General features: G+C 45.7%; 1 protein-coding gene across 9 annotated transcripts in view; it reads left to right on the forward strand.

Moving 5' to 3' along the window:
• plekha7 (pleckstrin homology domain containing A7) overlaps nt 1-18,506 on the forward strand; it is a 303,895-nt gene that overhangs the window by 249,093 nt on the left and 36,296 nt on the right. For 8 of the 9 annotated variants that reach the window (XM_033038486.1, XM_033038479.1, XM_033038480.1 and 5 more), the window contains 6 exons: nt 453-518; nt 895-975; nt 5,411-5,560; nt 7,674-7,775; nt 10,590-10,698; nt 17,069-17,286. In XM_033038486.1, the coding sequence (XP_032894377.1) occupies nt 453-518; nt 895-975; nt 5,411-5,560; nt 7,674-7,775; nt 10,590-10,698; nt 17,069-17,286 (726 nt within the window). The remainder of the gene's footprint in view (nt 1-452; nt 519-894; nt 976-5,410; nt 5,561-7,673; nt 7,776-10,589; nt 10,699-17,068; nt 17,287-18,506) is intronic. The other variant, XM_033038481.1, reaches the window with a different exon arrangement.

Genomic DNA, 18,506 nt, shown 5'->3' on the forward strand with positions numbered 1-18,506 from the left:
GGAAAAAGTGAAGGTGGCTGAATACTTTCTGAATGCACTGTATATATCTATCCAGTCTCTCCTCAACCTCCGACGTTCCAGAGAAAACTAACGGTCTTAATCCCACTGACTGCTTTTAACTTGCGCAAAATGTCGTGGTCTAATATTGAACGGCTAAGAAGAATTGTTTAGGGAGTTCTTTAATGTGGAGTGGATGCTCATCAGTGTGGGTTAAAGCTTTGTGGTTCATTTGTTTGTTTCTCAATATTCTGTTATTCCATTTACAATTCCCTTCTTTGTTTAGACTTCCATTTTCCCTTAATCTGTGAAATAATCAGCGGCATTCAATCCTCATTTTATTTCCTTAGTGTAAGCTGACTTTGTGCATTGCAATAAAATACATCCTGCATTGGCTGGCGTTTCTCTACCATGTCAGTGGATAATTTTATCCTTTGTTTTCCACCTTACACCAGGTGACTGGACAGGAATCAATAAGGCGTGCTATGAAGCCCGTTAAAATCGCAGAAAGTAGCGCTGATGTAAGTCCGCCTTTTCCCATAAACTTCCTTCAAAACAGAGAGATATTGACACATTCCCCTAGAGTGTAGACGTCAAGAGGCAGCAGCACAGCGGTAGAGTTGCTGCCTCACAGTGCCAGATATCCGGGTTTGATCCTGCTGGGTTTGGGGTGCTGGCTGTACGGAGTTTGTATGTTCTCCCTGTGACCATGTGGGTTTTCTCCGATTGCCCAGTTTCCTCCCACATCCCAAAGACGTGCAGGTTAAATGGCCCTAATATGTGTAGGATGGAACGAGTGTATAGATGATTGTTGGTCGGCACAGACACAGTGGGTCGGAAGGCCTATCTCCTTGCTGTATCGCTAAACTAAACTAATGTTCAACTTTCTTTCTCCAGGCTAAGTTGACCCGGCTCTGTGATCGGGACAAGAGTCTTCAAGACCTGGAGACCAAGGTTCGACAGTTGAAGATAGATAAGGTATTTTGCAAGGAGCAAAAAGAAAATCTGATACAATATGTAATAGCCAGCAAGGACATTGGTGCGGGATTGTGCCCAGCAGCATTCCCGATCCGTGTTTGTCCTTCAACTAGGTTGCAGCCCTCCATGTATACCAACACCTTCTCATGCCATCCCAATGTCATCGGGTCACACTGCAGTAAAACAGGCCCTTCGGCCCAACACATCCATGCTGGCCATGCTGCCCATCTAAGCTAGTCCTGCTGGCCTGCATTTCACCCATATCCCTCCGACACAGTCATGCAGCACGGAAACAGGCACTTTGACCCAACATGCCGATCACATTGCCCCTGGCAGCTCAATCCATGTACCCACCGCCCTTTTTGTGAAAACGTTGCCCCTTGGGTTACTTTAAAATGTTTCCCCTCTCATCTTAAACGTGTCTTCTGGTTGTTGATTCCCCTAACCCTGTACCTGACACTCATGGTTTTATACACCTCTACAAGATCACCCCTCATCGTCCTGCGCTCCAAGGAATAAAGTCCTAGCCTGCTCAACCTCTTCCTGTAGCTCAGGTCCTGGCAACCTCATTGTAATCATCTCTGCACTCGTTCCAACTTAGTGACATTGGAGCAGGAATGCCAAATTCTTGTGCAAAAAGCAAAGTGCTGCAGAAATTCCAGAATATTACTTTTAGCTCAAGGTTCCAGTCAGCACTATCTTGTGTTTCAAGGCGGCACTGTAGTGCAGCTGGTAGAGCTGACACAAAACTAAAAGCAGTTCAATTATGAAACAGCCAGCAAAGACATTGGTGCAGGATTGGGCCCGCAGTGTTCAGGGGCGTGAGTGACCCGGGTTCGATCCCAAACTCAGAGTTGGCATGTTCTCCCTATGACCACGTGGGTTTCCTCCAGGTGCTCCGGTTTCCTCCCACATTATAAAGGCAGGTTAATTAGCCTCTGTAAGTTGTCCCATATCCCTCAAAGTGTGTAGGGAGTGGATGAGGGAATGGGATAAGGTAGAACTAGTTTGAACAGGTGATCAATGGTTGGTGTGGGCTTGGTGGGGCAAACGGCTTGTTTCCATACTGTATCTTTCAATTTAAATAATTTTTTATAAATTACGTTTCTTTCCCATACAAAATAAAGGCATTAAAGATCCAGGTTGACAATCATTGTTAGACTTAGATGGGACATCTTTCAATCAATCAATCAATCAATCAATCAATCAATCTATAAAATTATTATCAGTTTAACAATCAATGGTCAGTCTATAAATCTATGATAAATCTATGCTCCATCTATCAGCCTATGATCTATCTATCAATCTATGATATATCAATCTGCTCCATATATTAGTCTATGATCAATCTATCACTTGATTCTATACTTGATTAGTATAGGTGTCAGAGGTTATGGGGAGAAGGCAGGAGAATGGGGTTAGGAAGGAGAGATAGAACAGCCATGATTGAATGACGGAATAGACTTGATGGGAAGAATGGCCTAATTCTACTCCTATTCCTTATGACCTTATCACCTATCAGCCTTTGATCAATGTAACAACCTATGATCAATCTATGCTCCATCTATTAATCTATGCTCAATCCATCAATCCAGAATCAATCTATCAAATTACTATGTTCTTATTTCACCACTATTCACTTGAGCAAAGATCATAGAGCGGAGCAAGATACTCCACTCCTGCGTAATGCAATGCACTGAGGTGTAGTACGTAACGGAGTGTAACGGCCGCCATCTTGGAATGCTCAACCCGGCTTCCTGTTTCATTAACATACCACTCGCCAATGGAAAAGTAATAACCCGGTGAATTTGACTCAAGATCTTGCTGCTTAAAAAATACAAGGATATAAAAAGTCAAACTGTACCTCTAAAAATAATAGCAGATTAAATCTATTAGTATTTTAAATTTCAAGATCTGGATGATTATTTTTGTAAGCGTTGATCTACCATGGTGCTTGGGGTGGTCCCTCTCTCTCCCTCTCCCCATCTCCCCCTCTCCCCCTCTCGCTCCCTCTCCCCCTCTCGCTCCCTCTCTTGCTCCCTCTCTCACCTCGGCATTCCTGGAATCATTTGATGTTTTGCAAAGTCAACTGCATCTGCAATTCCTTCCTATTGAAGAAGAACCCTGAGCCGAAACAACTCCTAATCCATTCTCTCCAAGATGCCGCCAAACCGTTGAGTTCCTCCAGCACTCTGTTTTTTATTTAACTCTGAAATTGAAGATAGACACAAAAAGCTGGAGTAACTCAACGGGACAGGCAGTATCTCTGGATAGAACGAATGGGTGACGTTTCGGGTCGAGACCCTTCTTCAGACAATCACAAGTACTCTCACCGACGAGATTCAGTTCAGTCTGAAGAAGGGTCTCGAACCGAAACGTCACCCATTCCTTCTCTCCAGAGTCGCTGCCTGTCCCGCTGAGTTACTCCAGCATTTTGCATCTATTCACAAGTATTCTTTGCATCTCTGTGGAATATAGACACCGTGGAGGCGTTGTATGGAATTATATAACGCGATCACAGGGAGAACGTACTATCTCCGTACAGACAGCAAACCTAGTCAGGATCGAACCCTGGTTTCTGGTGCTGTAAGGCAGCAACTCTACCGTTGCACCACTGTGCCGCACAAACTATATGCCAAACTTTAAAGTGCTGAAAAAGTTGTGAAAAACAAGTTGCTATGAATCTATGTGTAGGAAGGAAATGCAAATGCTGGTTTAAACTGAATATAGACACACAAAATCTGGAGTAACTCAGCGGGACAGATTGCATCTCTGGAGAGATCTCAACCTGAAGCGTCACCACATCCTTTTCTCTAGAGACGCTGTATGATCCGCTGAGTTACTCCAGCTTTATGTGTCTAACTTTGCTATGAATCTATTCTGTCTCCATCTTTATTTGTTCTCAGGTTGGATTAAAAATAAATAAGACTGTGAACAGAGCTCATGAATTCTATTTCCATTCTTATATACATTACCATTTATATTTGCCGCTAGCCTCTAATTATACTAGCAACCTATTGTTGGAGTAGTTGTTGTAGACTGCACGTTTCTTCCTGAATCATAAGGAGAAATTAACCTCATGTTTTCCCATAAAACTAAGTGTAGTCTGCTCTGGATGAGTATGTACATGAATTTATATCAAACGGCAACATTTGAGCAAAATTATTTTGTTCTCCTTCGGTGTGGCGCTGCGCTCTATGATCTTTGCGGAGAACCAAGCTGGCAAAGCATTGTTTCTCTTTTACAATATGTATGATGCACATATTTAAATCCTGGTTGTCAATCACTGATGTGACATCTGGTCAGAGTTGGAAACAGTAGCTATTGAAAACACACACCCATAAACAACATGGATAATTGTAAATGATATCTGCGCCGCCGCATTCGTGAACATTTCATACAATAAACCTGATATAAGGTACATAGGGTGGGTATCGATTAATTCTAGACAACAGATTAAAAAAATAAGCTAACCCCATTAATTCACTCAGGGTGTATTATGATGTGCTCTACTGTATGAAGTGTACAGCAAAACTTGCACTTCTAGAGTGGTCTATCGTGTTGTTTCTTCAGCGGACCAGAAATTTAGTTTAAGAGCTAAACATGAAGTGCTGGAGAACTCAGCAGGTCAGGCTGGATCTATGGAGGGTCCGAAGAAGGGTCTCAACCCAAAACGTTACCTATTCCTTCTCTCCACAGATGCTGCCTGACCCGCTGAGTTGAGCATACTCCAGCATTTTGCATCTATCTATGGAGGGAATGGCTAGGGTTGGGTCCCTTCTTCAGGCATTTTTGAAGGGGCTGGGAAAGATCGAAAATTTCACGTATTTAAATGTGTTGTTACGAATATAACTAGTAGTGTGGCAGAAAATTCCATGAGCCATAATTGCCACTTACATACCCAAAAGTAGAAATGTAGAAAGTTACAGTGTGTAAAAAAAATAGATGTTACGAGCTTTGTAGACTCCTTGTATCAATCAAACGGCAAATCCAAAATTCTATAATTTGAAAATGGGCATAGCAAAAAGTAGCATGTTCTCTAGAAAGGCTTATCCTAAAATAATTGATCGGAAGCGTTTGATTTTCAGTCAAGACGTCTGTATCATTCAGTCAGTGAGCTGTAGATGTTAATGTGGACGCCATGACTGTATTGCGAGCACATTAAGATGCCGTGAAAAATTACCCATGACGTACTACGGCTTTTTCGCCGAGTAGAATATCTTGCTCCGCTCTATGATCTTTGCACTTCAGTCACCAACGTTCCCAGCGCAATCCTATTTTTCCACATCTCGGAAGGAAATGTCCATTCATTACTGTATCCTGTGGAGAAATCTGGTTCTTGGCAAAGGCAGAGGTAACGGCACCTGTTATTACACATGAGAGTTTACAGGAAGACGCTGATAGTTGCACTCTGTATTTTGTTCCATCATCTCAGGACAAACTTGAGTCGGTGCTGGATGTGACTCATCGACAACTGGACCAATACAAAGGACAGCCCAACCACACCGAGAAGATAGCATATCAACAGAGGCTGCTACAGGAAGACCTGGTGCACATCAGAGCTGCAATCTCCAAAGTCTGCACAGTACGTCCTTTCCATAAGCCTCACTCCTTGTATGTGGTGTAACTTGTGAGGAAATAAATTCTGGCTATCAAATGTTGCACAGAATGTGGGACATAACCGCACAAGTTTAGTTGAGGCTCTATAACGCGCTGGTCAGACCACATTTGGAGTATTGTGAGCAATTTTGGACCCCATATCTGAGGAAGGATGTGCTGGCTCTGGAGAGGGTCCAGGGGAGGTTTACGAGAATGATCCCAGGAATGAGTGGGTTAACATATGATGAGCGTTTGACGGCTCTGGGCCTGTTCTCGCTGGAGATTTGAAGGATGAGGTGGGACCTTATTGAAACTTACCAATAAGTGAAAGGCTTGGATTGAATGGATGTGGATAGGATGTTTCCACTAGTTGGAGAGATAAGGACCAGAGGTCATAGCCTCAGAATAAAAGAATGTACCTTTATAATGAAGATGAGGTGGAATTTCTTCAACTAGTGGGTGGTGAATCTGTGGAATTTGTTTCCACAGACAGCAGTGGAGGCCAAGTCATTGGATATTTATAAAGCAGAGATTGATAGGTTCTTGATTAGTCAGGGTGTCAGGGGTTATGGGAAGCCTACAGGAGAATGGGGTTGAGAAGGAAAGGTATATCAGCCATGATTGGATGATGGAGCAGATGCGTTGAGCTGAATGGTCTAGTACAGCTCCTTTGTGTTATAAACCTATGAGCAGGTCACAATGTCCATGCCTAATGGTTTGATGCCAAGACCAACTCTTATTTGTTTGAGTTCATTCATCATAGTGTTGGAGAGATGAAAAAGATAAATCATAATTACCAGATGTGAAAAGCATATGTCTCAAGCATTCATGTATCGTCTTTCTGCTGATTGGATAGCACGCAACAAAAAAGCCTCGGTACACGTGACAATAAACTAAACTAAACTGAAGGCCCTGGCCCACTTGGGCGTCATTTGCGCATCATTTACGCAACATCATTAACGCGTCACGACGCGTGGTGAGGCGTGGTGGCGTAGGCAGTGACGCACGGTCGTGGCGCCCAGGGATTCACAAAATCTTCGAGCACCACCTGCGTGACGCGCAAATGACGCTCATGTGGGACAGGCCCTTAACTCAGCAGGTCAGGCAGCATCTCTGGAGGCCATGAATAGGTGATTTTTTCGGTTGAGAACCACCGTCAGACTGCTTGTGGTGAGGGAGGTAAGCTGGACAAGAGAGATGGGGGCCAGGACAAAGAAGTTGACAGCCAAAGGAAATAGACACAAAATGCTGGAGTAACTCAGCGTCCCCTTTCACAACCCGAAACGTCACCCATTCCTTCTCTCCAGAGATGCTGCCTGACCCGCTGAGTTACTCCAGCATTTGGGTCTACCTTTGGTGTAAACCAGTATCTGCAGTTCTTTCCAACACAAAGAAACTATACAGTCTGAAGAAGGCTCCCAACCTGAGATGTCATCTTCAGTTTCAGTTTGGTTTATTGTCATGTTTAAGTAACGAGGTACAGTGAAAAGCTTTTGTTGCGTGCTAACCAGTCAGCAGAAAGACAATACATGATTACAATCGAGCCATTACAGTGTATAGATACATGATAAGTGAACAACTTTTAGTGTAAGGTAAAGCCAGCAAAGTCCAATCAAGGATAGTCCAACGGTCACCAATGAGGTAGATAGTAGTTCAGCATTGCTCTCTGGTTGTGGTAGGATGATTCAGTTGTCTGGGAACAGCTGGGAAGAACCTGTCCCTGAATGTGGAGGTGTGCGTTTTCACACTTCTATGCCTTTTCCCTGATGGGAGAGGGGAGAAGAAGGAGTGGCCAGGGTGCGACTCGTCCTTGATTATGCTGCTGGCCTTGCCTAGACAGCATGAAGTATAAATTGAGTCAATACAAGGGAGGTTGATTTGTATGATTTATTTCTAAACTATACATTTTGTAATTGTATGAGATTGTGATTGAAATTGCTTGATTGAATCATTGGGTATTTGTGGGGTGGCATCGGTAGTGATGGTCAAAGTATTCTGAAGATTTCCAGAGCTCCTCACGATTCCATGTAACATGTTGAGATGCCTTCCTCTCCTCCCTTTAATTACATTGTGGAATTAACCTCAAACTTGTGCGCTAGGAGCTGGAGAATGCGTGGAATGAATATGAACAAACGGAAAGTGATGTGAACCAACTCAGAGAGACAATCGTAGGACACATGAAGAGGGTTCCAAGCCTCCAGGTAAGATCATTGTACTGGGGCTGCTGTTCCTAGGATAGTCATATTGGTGTTACATGAATGTCGGTGCAAAAATTTGCAATCGGTAGGAAAAGAACCATTCAAGATATAAAAGATGCAAAAGAGCAAAGTTTGCTACTTAAATTCCAGAGGGCAATTGGAATGCTGAGTAAAACACAAAGTGCTGGAGGAACTCAGCGGGTCAGGCAGCATCTGCGGAGGGAATGAACAGGCAACGTTTCGGGTCGGGATCCTTCTTCAGACACCTGTGGTAGCGAGTCCTGGTCAGAGAGGCCCACTGTTCCGTTTCAGCATCATTCAGTCAGTCCGCATGTTTCAGCAGTTCTGTGTGTCCACAATTGGAATGTGGTCGCTTTTAGTTTACGGGGGGGAAAACGGAATCAAACTAAAATTTGCTCGACAAGGTGTAGAGAAACACAAGGAACGCAAGGGTGGCACAGTGGCGCAGCAGTAGAGTTGCTGCCTTACTGCGGTTGCAGCGCCAGAGACACGGGTACGATCCTGACTACGGGTGCTATCTGTACAGAGTTTGTATGTTCTCCCCGTGACTGTGTGGGTTTCCTCCAAGATCTTCAGTTATCTCCCACACTCCAAAGACGTACAGGTTTGTAGGTTAATTGGCTTGGTATATGTGTAAATTGTTCCTAGTGTGTAGGATAGTGTTAATGTGCGGGGATCGCAGGTCGGTGCGGGCTCGGTGAGCTGAAGGGCCTGTTTCTGCATGGTATCTCTGAACTAAACTAAACTAAATCTAATGTGATTGTGTATATGGTCATTTGCGTTCTCTCCTGTCTTGAGCCACATGTGGTCCCTGGTGACGTGCCCTGATCCCACCAATTGTCAGAACAATTTATGTTCCTTTCCTAACGTTGTAGCCCCTGGATTGATCAGTGTCGACAAGGATCAACTCTATGTCAGAACAGACTAAAGAAGGGTCCTGACCCAAAAGTCACTGCATGTTCTCCAGAGATGCTGCCTGACCTGCTGAGTTGCTCCAGCACTTTGTGTCTTTTGTGAACCAGCATCAGCAGACGCTTGTTATAACATAGGACAGTATGTCTATGGTGAAGCAAATTAAACTACTCCCATCTGCCTGCATGTAATCCATACCCTTGCATATCCATGTGCCTGTCTAAAAGCCACTTAAACGCCACTATCGTATCTGCCTTCACCACCACCCCGGCAGTGTGCAAACTCCACACAGGCAGCACCCGAGGTCAGGATTGAACATGGGTCTCTGGAGCTGTGAGACAGCTGCTCTATCGGTCGGTCGAAAGCACATCAGCGCCTCTACTTCCTGAGAAGATTACGGAGAGTCGGTATGTCAAGGAGGACTCTCTCTAACTTCTACAGGTGCACAGTAGAGAGCATGCTGACCGGTTGCATCGTGGCTTGGTACGGCAACTTGAGCGCCCTGGAGCGGAAAAGACTACAAAAAGTAGTAAACACTGCCCAGTCCATCATCGGCTCTGACCTCCCGTCCATCGAGGGGATCTATCACAGTCGCTGCCTCAAAAAGGCTGGCAGCATCATCAAGGACCCACACCATCCTGGCCACACACTCATCTCCCCACTACCTTCAGGTAGAAGGTACAGGAGCCTGAAGACTGCAACGACCAGGTTCAGGACTGGTTACATCCCCATACCCATCAGGCTATTAAACTCGGCTCGGACAAAACTCTGAACATTAATAGCTAATAATCTGTTTATTTGCACTTTATCAGTTTATTTACCAGTTAATGGTATATGGACACACTGATCTGTTCTGTATTCGTGCCTACTATGTTCTGGTGTGCTAAAGCAAAGCAAGAATTTCATTGTCCTATCAGGGACACATGACAATAAAACTCTCTTGAACTCTCTCTTGAACTCTTGAACTATCTGAACCAACAACACAGAGCACTTCATTACTGTGCCGCCCTTAAAAAGTGATCTTAAAGCTGGAAAACGAATAAAAGACTCTAAAAGAGTCAGCTTTTGAGCTGTAGTTTGTGCATGATTCAATCTAAAGTTACTGTTCTGCTGGAGAAAAGTCTTACTGATGTTTCAGAGCGCTCTGAAATAAAAAATATTACCCGGAGGATAGTCAGCAGGTCAGGCAGCACCCATGTGGGAAGGGGTAAAATTAGTTTTACAAGTCAGACATTCTTCAGGTCTACTGCCTCGCAGTTTCTTGTTCTACAAAATATTTCCTTATTTAGTTATGATTGGGCAGTTGTTTTTACAATTTCATTTATTAGTTTGTTAATGTTTCATAAATTAAAATGCCCAATAGTCACGGGTTTATTACATGAAAGAAACATAGAAAATAGGTGCCCTCCGAGCTAGCACCGCCATTCAATGTGATCATGGCTGATCATCCAAAATCAGTACCCCGTTCTGGCTTTTTCCCCATATCCCTTGATTCGTTAGCCCAAAGAGCTCTATCTAACTCGCTCTTGAAAACATCCAGTGAATTGGCCTCCATTGCCTTCTGTGGCAGAGAATTCCACAGATTCATAACTCTGGGTGAAGAAGTTTTTCCTCATCTCAGTCCTAAATGGCCTGCCCCTTATTCTTAATCTGTGACCCTTGGTTCTGTACTCCCCCAACATCGGGAACATTTTTCTTTAAGAATTCTATATGTTTCTATTAGATCCACTCTCATTCTTCTAAATTCCAGTGAATATCGATCCATTCTTTCACGATCTGAATTAAAGGGCATAAATTGTGTTCATTTGCCCCCAAGTTTCCAACTCAATGGTTGACTTGCTTGCTAGAGTTTTGCAAATGGATGACTTGCTTGTCTGGTTCTAGGATCAAGAACAGATGAGGAAGGATCTGTGGAGGATTGAGGATGTCATGGGAGGCCTCAGCGCACACAAGAACAACTACCGAATGATTATTGAATCCTTTCAGAACCCTGGTGAGTTACGGTTTACGTTGTTGTATGTGGTATCTTTTGGTAAAGTGTAATGATAGGTTGCACCTTCATGAGACATACAATGCGGAAACAGGCCCTTTGGCCCAGCTTGCCCATGCTGACCATGATGTTCCAACTTCACTAGTCCCATCTGCCTGCATTTGGCCCATCTATATTACTAAAAGTCTGATCTTGACCGCTTTTGGCCCACTGTGGTGTGATTTCCGAGAGAACGCCGCCACCTACAGCCGTCATTTTTGGCCACCTCGCTCAGAGCCCACGTCCGCCTTCCTGGACCAGAGGATTTTTCCCATTGATGAAAAATCAGAGAGATATTAATGTTTTTTTAAAAATTGCCATTCTCTCTGCTGCCCCTGCTGGAGGGAGGGGGAGGGACAATAAAACCAGGAAGTGGTGTACCTCACTCAGTCTCTGCAAGATGGCGGAAGCCAGAGGTTCACGTCTCTCTGAGCTCTGAATAACACTGAACACATGTCTACTCAACTGTGAGTCCCCTTCATGTGGTTTGAAAATAAAAATATGGTTGGTTTGAGTAAAAAGGTACCCAAACCAAATGGGTGCTTTGGCTTGAAGTTGAATGGCACTGCTGCCTGCAAATGGTGGTTTGGGTGCTTTGGCTTGAAGTTGAATGGCACTACTGCCTGCAAATGGTGGTTTGGGTGCTTTGGCTTGAAGTTGAAAGGTACTACTTTTATTGCAAATGGTGGTTTGGGTGCTTTGGCTTGAAGTTGAAAGGCACTACTTACTGCAAATGGTGCTTTGGCTTGAAGTTGAAAGGCACTACTTACTGCAAATGGTGGTTTGGGTGCTTTGGCTTGAAGTTGAAAGGCACTACTTACTGCAAATGGTGGTTTGGGTGCTTTGGCTTGAAGTTGAAAGGCACTACTTATTGCAAATGGTGGTTTGGGTGGTTTGGCTTGAAGTTGAAAGACACTACTTACTGCAAATGTTGGTTTGGGCGGTTTGGCTTGAAGTTGAAAAGCACTACTTACTGCAAATGGTGCTTTGGGTGCTTTGGCTTGAAGTTGAAAGGCACTACTTACTGCAAATTGTGGTTTTGGTGCTTTGGCTTGAAGTTGAAAGGCACTACTTACTGCAAATGGTGGTTTGGGTGCTTTGGCTTGAAGTTGAAAGGCGCTACTTACTGCAAATGGTGGTTTGGGTGCTTTGGCTTGAAGTTGAAACGCACTACTGCCTGCAAATGGTGGTTTGGGTGCTTTGGTTTGAAGTTGAATGGCACTACAGCCTGCAAATGGTGGTTGGGTGCTTTGGCTTGAAGTTAAAAGGCACTACTGCAAATGCACTTTCTGTTTGCATTGTATATTGATTTTAGATAAAACGCTACCACTTACAGCTGTGATTTTTGGCCATCTTAGTCCCCCTCTGCAGGTGCAGAGAATTCTTCCCATCAATTAAAAATAAAAGTGTTATTAGTGTTTAAAAAATTAGTGTTTAAAAAATGTTGAGAATCGCTCTCCTGTCAATCACGTCATGAAGGCCACACCTTTTCCGGAGGGGGGGGGGGGGGGGGGTTATTAAACCCAGAAGTGTGAGTGTGGCTCAGTCTCTGCATGATGGGGGAGGGAGAGGTCACGACTCTGTCTGATCTGTGAATCAACTGAACACACTGAATATCTACTGAACTGTGAGTTTGGTGTTTTGTGTGGTTTTATGGTGGTTTCACCCTGCTCGAAGTGGTATGAAACTGCACTGAATGTGGTGGCCTTGCACCCTGCTGAAAGTGGTATGAAACTGCACTTGAATTTGATGGCCTTGCACCCTGCTTGAAGTGGTATGAAACTGCACTGAATTTGGTGGCCTTGCACCCTGCTGAAAGTGGTATGAAACTGCACTTGAATTTGATGGCCTTGGATCCAGCTTGAAGTGGTATGAAACTGCACGAATTTGGTGGCCTTGCACCCTGCTTGAAGTGGTATGAAACTGCACTTGAATTTTGTGGCCTTGCACCCTGCTTGAAGTGGTTGGAAACTGCGCTTGAATTCGGTGGCCTTGCACCCTGCTTGAAATGGTAGGAAAATGGAGTTGAATTTGGTGGCCTTGCACCCTGCTTGAAATGGAATTTCAAGGAATAGCCATGTCAACTGCCAGCCCACCAGCCGTGAGTGAGCTGCCGGCAGATCAGGCTTGAGGGACAGAGCTGCCACCCCAAGAACCCATACCAGCCCCCCCAGTGGCCACCAATATTGGAATTGGTGGAGAGGTGGAATATTGCGTCGGGGAACAAGCCCTCCCGTGTAAACATGGGACCCAACGGGTCCCACTTAGTCTAGTATCCCTCTAAACCTTTCCTATCCATGCACCTGTCCAAATGCTTTATAAATGTTCTTTATCACAATTGCCTCAACTACCTCCTCTGGCAGCTCGTTCCATACACCCACCACCATTTGTGTAAAGAAAGTTGCCCCTTAGATTCCTATTAAATCTTTTCCTTCTCATCTTAAACCTATGTCCTCTGGTTCATGATTACCCTACTCTGAGTAAAATACTGTGCCTTCACTTATCTATTCCCCTCATGATTTAATATCTATCTATCTATCTATTATTCTATAAAACTCTCGCCCCATCCGTCCGACATCCGTCCGTCCGGCTGCCTGTCTGCCTTTTGATTCGTTGACTTTCTGCCTTTTGATTTGTTGACGGCTGCTCTTTCCTATCAGCTTCCAACACACTTCCAAACAGCTTCCAACACACTTCGAAACAAACTTGCAAGACAGGAACACTCTGAACCTTTCACTGCTGCAGCAGGCAGGGGAGGTGCAATTTGATTTTTTTTTAATCCACTGCTGAGGGAGGCAGGGGAGTGCTGGAATCTTACATTTGGGAACGGCTTCAGTTCCATTGGACGAATATTGGGTTGGGGGATCACACCATTGGGGGACCAGACCCAACGGGTCTGCACTTGGTCTAGTATACTATTAAAAGTCTCATCTTTTATGTATGTATGCGTGTGTGTATGTGTGTGTGAATGTATTTTTCCATCTTCGTCAAAACACTACGCGCTAGAGTTGAGATTTTTACAGATTATTACTTACATTAATCCGATCGACGTAATAAACAGGTTCCCTTCACATTTCATGCTATATTTCAGAAGTTATTCATCATTAAATTAATTTAAAAAGCAAAATCGGCCTTTCAAAACACTCACAGATTCTTCAAGCAGCTTCAAGTGGCGTCACAATGCCCCCACAAGGGGAGGGGGTCGCTGCACTCTCCACCTCCCCAACGGTTTTAACCTCATAAACCACTGAATCTTCGCAAAGGGAGGGGGGGGGGGGGCGCCCACACTGGAATGTTCTGGAAACCCCTCACCCCTTTGCCTGGCCCGTCTGGCCCAGTCGCACTGAAGATGTGGCCTCGCTCGGGTCCTTGGATCCACGAACGCCCGCAGCCCCACTTGGGTTGGCTCTGCTGTTGGTGCTCCGGGGCCGCACAGAGTAGCAGCCTCTGAGGGCGCCGACGGCTGATGATCCTCTGGAGGAGGTGAGGAGGGAGGCTCAGGGGACTGAGGCAGAGGAGAGGGTTGGGAAGCAGAGGAGGGAAAGTGGGAGTCGCTCGGGTCTGCGACCACGGCATCTGTTGCCACACACACCCCCCCCTCCCCCCACACACACCCATCCGTGCCCACACACACCCCCCCTCCCCCCCACACACACCCCCCTCCCCCCCACACACACCCCCCTCCTCCACACACACCCCCTCCCCCCACACCCCTCCCCCCCACACCCCCTCCCCCCCACACACACCTCCCTCCACCCCCCTCACCGCCCACCCCCCCTCACCCCTCCCTCTGCCCCCCCCTCCCACATCCTCCCCGCCCCTCCCCCCACACCCTGCACCCATCCCCTGCTCCCATCCCCCTCCCACACCCTCCCGGTTTATTCACACCCCCGCCCCTCCGCCCCAGGTTAATCACACCCGCCCCCCCCATGGGTTATTCACACCTCCCCCCACCCCTTAGCCCCCTCACCCCCAGATAATTCATGATTAAAGTGTCAAAAAAAGGCAAAACCACCTTTTAAAACATCAACTTCCAGTGGCGTCACAATGCCCCCCCCCCCAACGGTACTGCGAAACAGAATATTCCACCACCTTCCAGTGATGTCAGGGGGAGGGCCTCATTGCAAAACAGCTTCATCCTCTCAACATCTCACACCATTGGGGAAACAGACCTAACGGGTCTGCACTCAGTCTATCTATCTATATATATATATATGGATTTACTCCTGCATCCTTTGCCGTAACGGAGACATTTTTACATATTCCTGTAGAGTTTTTCCTCCTCCACATTTTGTTTTGAAAATTAGAAAATTTGGTTATTAATTTCCCCGCTTCTTTAGTAAAAAACATTAAAAAAATTAAAATCGAACTGCTGCATGAGTCATGGTGCCATCTCACAGATGTCCAATCACAATGGATCTAATTTACATATGATATGACATCACAATGGGTCAGGGGTGGGGGATTGGAACCTTCACATGGTCCCACTAAAATCAAGCTGCTGCATGAGTCACAGTGCCATCTCACAGATGTCCAACCCCTCGTGGGGCTGGGGAACAATGAGGTTGGAGGCATGGGAGGGCAGGGAGCCGGAGTTGATGAAGTTAGTGATGGTGCTAGAGATTGAGGCCTGGTGCTCGTCTGTGGGGTTATGGTCCAAGGATAAGTAGGAGGAGGTGTCTGAGAGTTGGCGCGTGGCCTCAGCCTTATAGAGATCAGCGCGCCAAACTACATCGGCACCTCCCTTGCCGGCAGGTTTGATCACCCAGTCTGGGTTGTTGCAGAGTGAGTGGAGGGCTGTACGTTCGGGGGGGGGGGGAGAGGTTAGAGTGAGACAGGGGAGTTGAGGCAGTTGGTGTCCTGCCGGCAGTTTAAAATGTGATAAACTGTGATCTGCAGGCACAATGATGACTGATTATTGCCACAACGGGGGAATTATATGGAAACAGCTTATTTTCCCTGGGCTGTCATTGACTGTTTGTCAATTTCCATAGTCAATTTCAAGTTCTAGTTCCCGATAGAAATCGTGTTATAACCAATTCAAAAGTAGCGTTCTCTAATTCAGCAATTGCGTTATATTGAGCCCAGATGATGAAAACTTGTGCCACAGCAGAACATTGATTAAAATAAAATAAAATTTCAAGGAATCCTTTTAGCTCGACAAATAAAATTCAACCTCCCTCAAATGCTAAGCCCTCAGCTGGACACCCTGTGTAAATCTACAGTGAAAATTGTGTTCAGTTCTAGGCACCATGTTATAGGAAAGATGTCATTGGAAAGGGTGCAGAGAAGATTTACGAGGATGTTGCCAGGACTAGAGGGTGTGAGCTACAGGTAGAGGTTGAGTAGGCTGGGACTCTGTTACTTGGAACACATGAAGATGAGGGGTGATCTTATTGAGGTGTATTAAATCATGAGAGGAATAGAGTCTCTTACCCAGAGTAGGTGAATCGAGGACTAGAGGACATAGGTTCAAGGTAAAGGGGAAAAGATTTAATAGGAATCTAAGGGGTAACATTTTCATACAAAGGGTGGTGGGTGTATGGAACAAGCTACCAGAGGAGGTAGTCGAGGCTGGGACTATCCCAACATTTAAGAAACAGTTAGATGGAAGGCATCCAATCTTCTCCCTCTTTATTCTCCCGCGGTCGGGGCTGTCGAACCATCCGCAGTTGGGGCCATCAAAGCTCCCGCAGCCAGCGATCCGAAGCCCTCGCTTTGGGGTGATCGTAACTCCCGCGTCGGGACGGTTGAAACTTTCTGCGGCTTGGAGCTCCCGAATTGGTCTCTAACCAGGGACCGCGGGCTCTCTGTAAATTGGCCCTCTGTAAACTGTGGGGAGTGGATGAGAAAGTGGGATAACATAGAACAGGTGCGAACGGATGATCAATGGTCGGCATGGACTCGGTGGGCCGAAGGGCCTGTTTCCATGCTGTACCTCCAATAACTTTGTGGCTTATATTGTAAAACAGCATCTGCAGTTCCTTGTGTCTACACCGTACTGTTCTATCTTCTAATGTCAAATGGCCAATTATCTGAAGAAGGGTCTCGTCCCGAAACGTCACCCATTCCTTTTCTCCAGAGATGCTGCCTGTCCCGCCAAGTTATATAACCATATAACAATTACACCACGGAAACAGGCCATCTCGGCCCTTCTAGTCCGTGCCGAACACTTACTCTCACCTAGTCCCATCTACCTGCACTCATTCCTTTCCTGTCCATATACCTATCCAATTTATTTTTAAATGATAAAATCGAGTTACTCCAGCTTATTGTGCTTCTTTCTTGATTCAGGGTAAAAATGTGGTCATTTGTTTGTTTTTTCTTTCTGCAGAGAGAGAACCTGTGCCTTCCTCAACAGTGCCTTCCACGTTCAGTATTGCTGCAATGCCGGAGAGGAAGCCTGCCACTTGGCCAAGTCCCCCCCTCAGTCCCGTGCTGCCTTCTGTCAACGCTGCCGAAACACGGGCTCAGCCCCAAACACGACCTCAGCTGTACAACGCTCCTGCTCAGCCTCAAACCCTGCCTCCGTTCACCCACAATCCAAGTTTGGTAAGACTTTTCCATTCAAAGTAAACCTCCTTTGGTTCAATGTACTTGACACTTGTCGGAGAAGGTAGATGAGGCTACTTGAGTTTAGTGTAGTTTAGTTTAAAGATGCGGCGTGGAAACAGGCCCTTCGGCCCACCGAGTCCACGCTGACCAGCGATCCCCGCACACTAACACTATCCTACACACACAAGGGACAATTTTGACATTTACCAAACCAATTTACCTACATACCTGTACGCCTTTGGAGTGTTGGAGGTAACCCACGAGGTCATGGGGAGAACGTACAAACTCCTTACAGACGGCACCTGTAGTCGGGATCGAACCCGGGTCTCCAACGCGGCAAGCGCTGTAAGGCAACAACTCCATCGCTGCGCCACCGTACTGCCTTATTATAGGGAGTTGTAGGGGATAGATGAGGCAGGTACCGTCATAATGTTTAAGAGACATTTGGACAGGTACATGGATAGGATAGGTTTAGAGGGATATGGGCCTATGGCAGGCAGGTGTAGTTGGGCGGTGTGGGCTGGAGGGCCTGTTTCCACACTGTATCACTCTATGACATTTATTTAGAGACTTCAATTTTTCAGAATACCTAATCTGTTTTCCATTGATCTAATTTGCACTATCTCACCATCTTCCTCAATTCTTCCTCTAATAATTTTGTTAAATTCACTTTATTTCAATTGCTTTCCATGGTTAGTGGTTCCAGGTGCCGGGAATGCGCTGCTGGGGGTGGTGGTGGAGGCTGATGAGGAAGCGGCGTTTAAGAGACGTTTTCATGGATATGCAGGGAATGGAGGGATATGGATCACATGCAGGCAGAGGAGATTAGTTTATCCTGGCAGCATGTTCAGCATGGACATTGTGGGCCGAAAGGCCTGTTCCAGTGCTGTACTGTTCCATTTAATGATTCCATGTTATTTTTCATCTGTGCCTGATTACTTAAATTACCTATTTCATCCTAACTTTTAAATTCTTTCACATTTTGAAATCTTCCATTTATCTTAGGTTCAAGAGAGAGTTAGGCAATAGACAATAGGTGCAGGAGTAGGCCATTCAGCCCTTCGAGCCAGTACCACCATTCAATGTGATCATGGCTGATCATCCCCAATCAATACCCCGTTCCAGCCTTCTCCCCACATCCCCTGATTCCGCTATATTTAAGAACCCTATCGAGCTCTCTCTTAAATTAGATATAGCTCTTGGGGCTAACGGAATCA

The sequence above is a fragment of the Amblyraja radiata genome, chromosome 20, assembly GCF_010909765.2.
Source record: "Amblyraja radiata isolate CabotCenter1 chromosome 20, sAmbRad1.1.pri, whole genome shotgun sequence".
Classification (NCBI taxonomy): Eukaryota; Metazoa; Chordata; class Chondrichthyes; order Rajiformes; family Rajidae; genus Amblyraja; species Amblyraja radiata.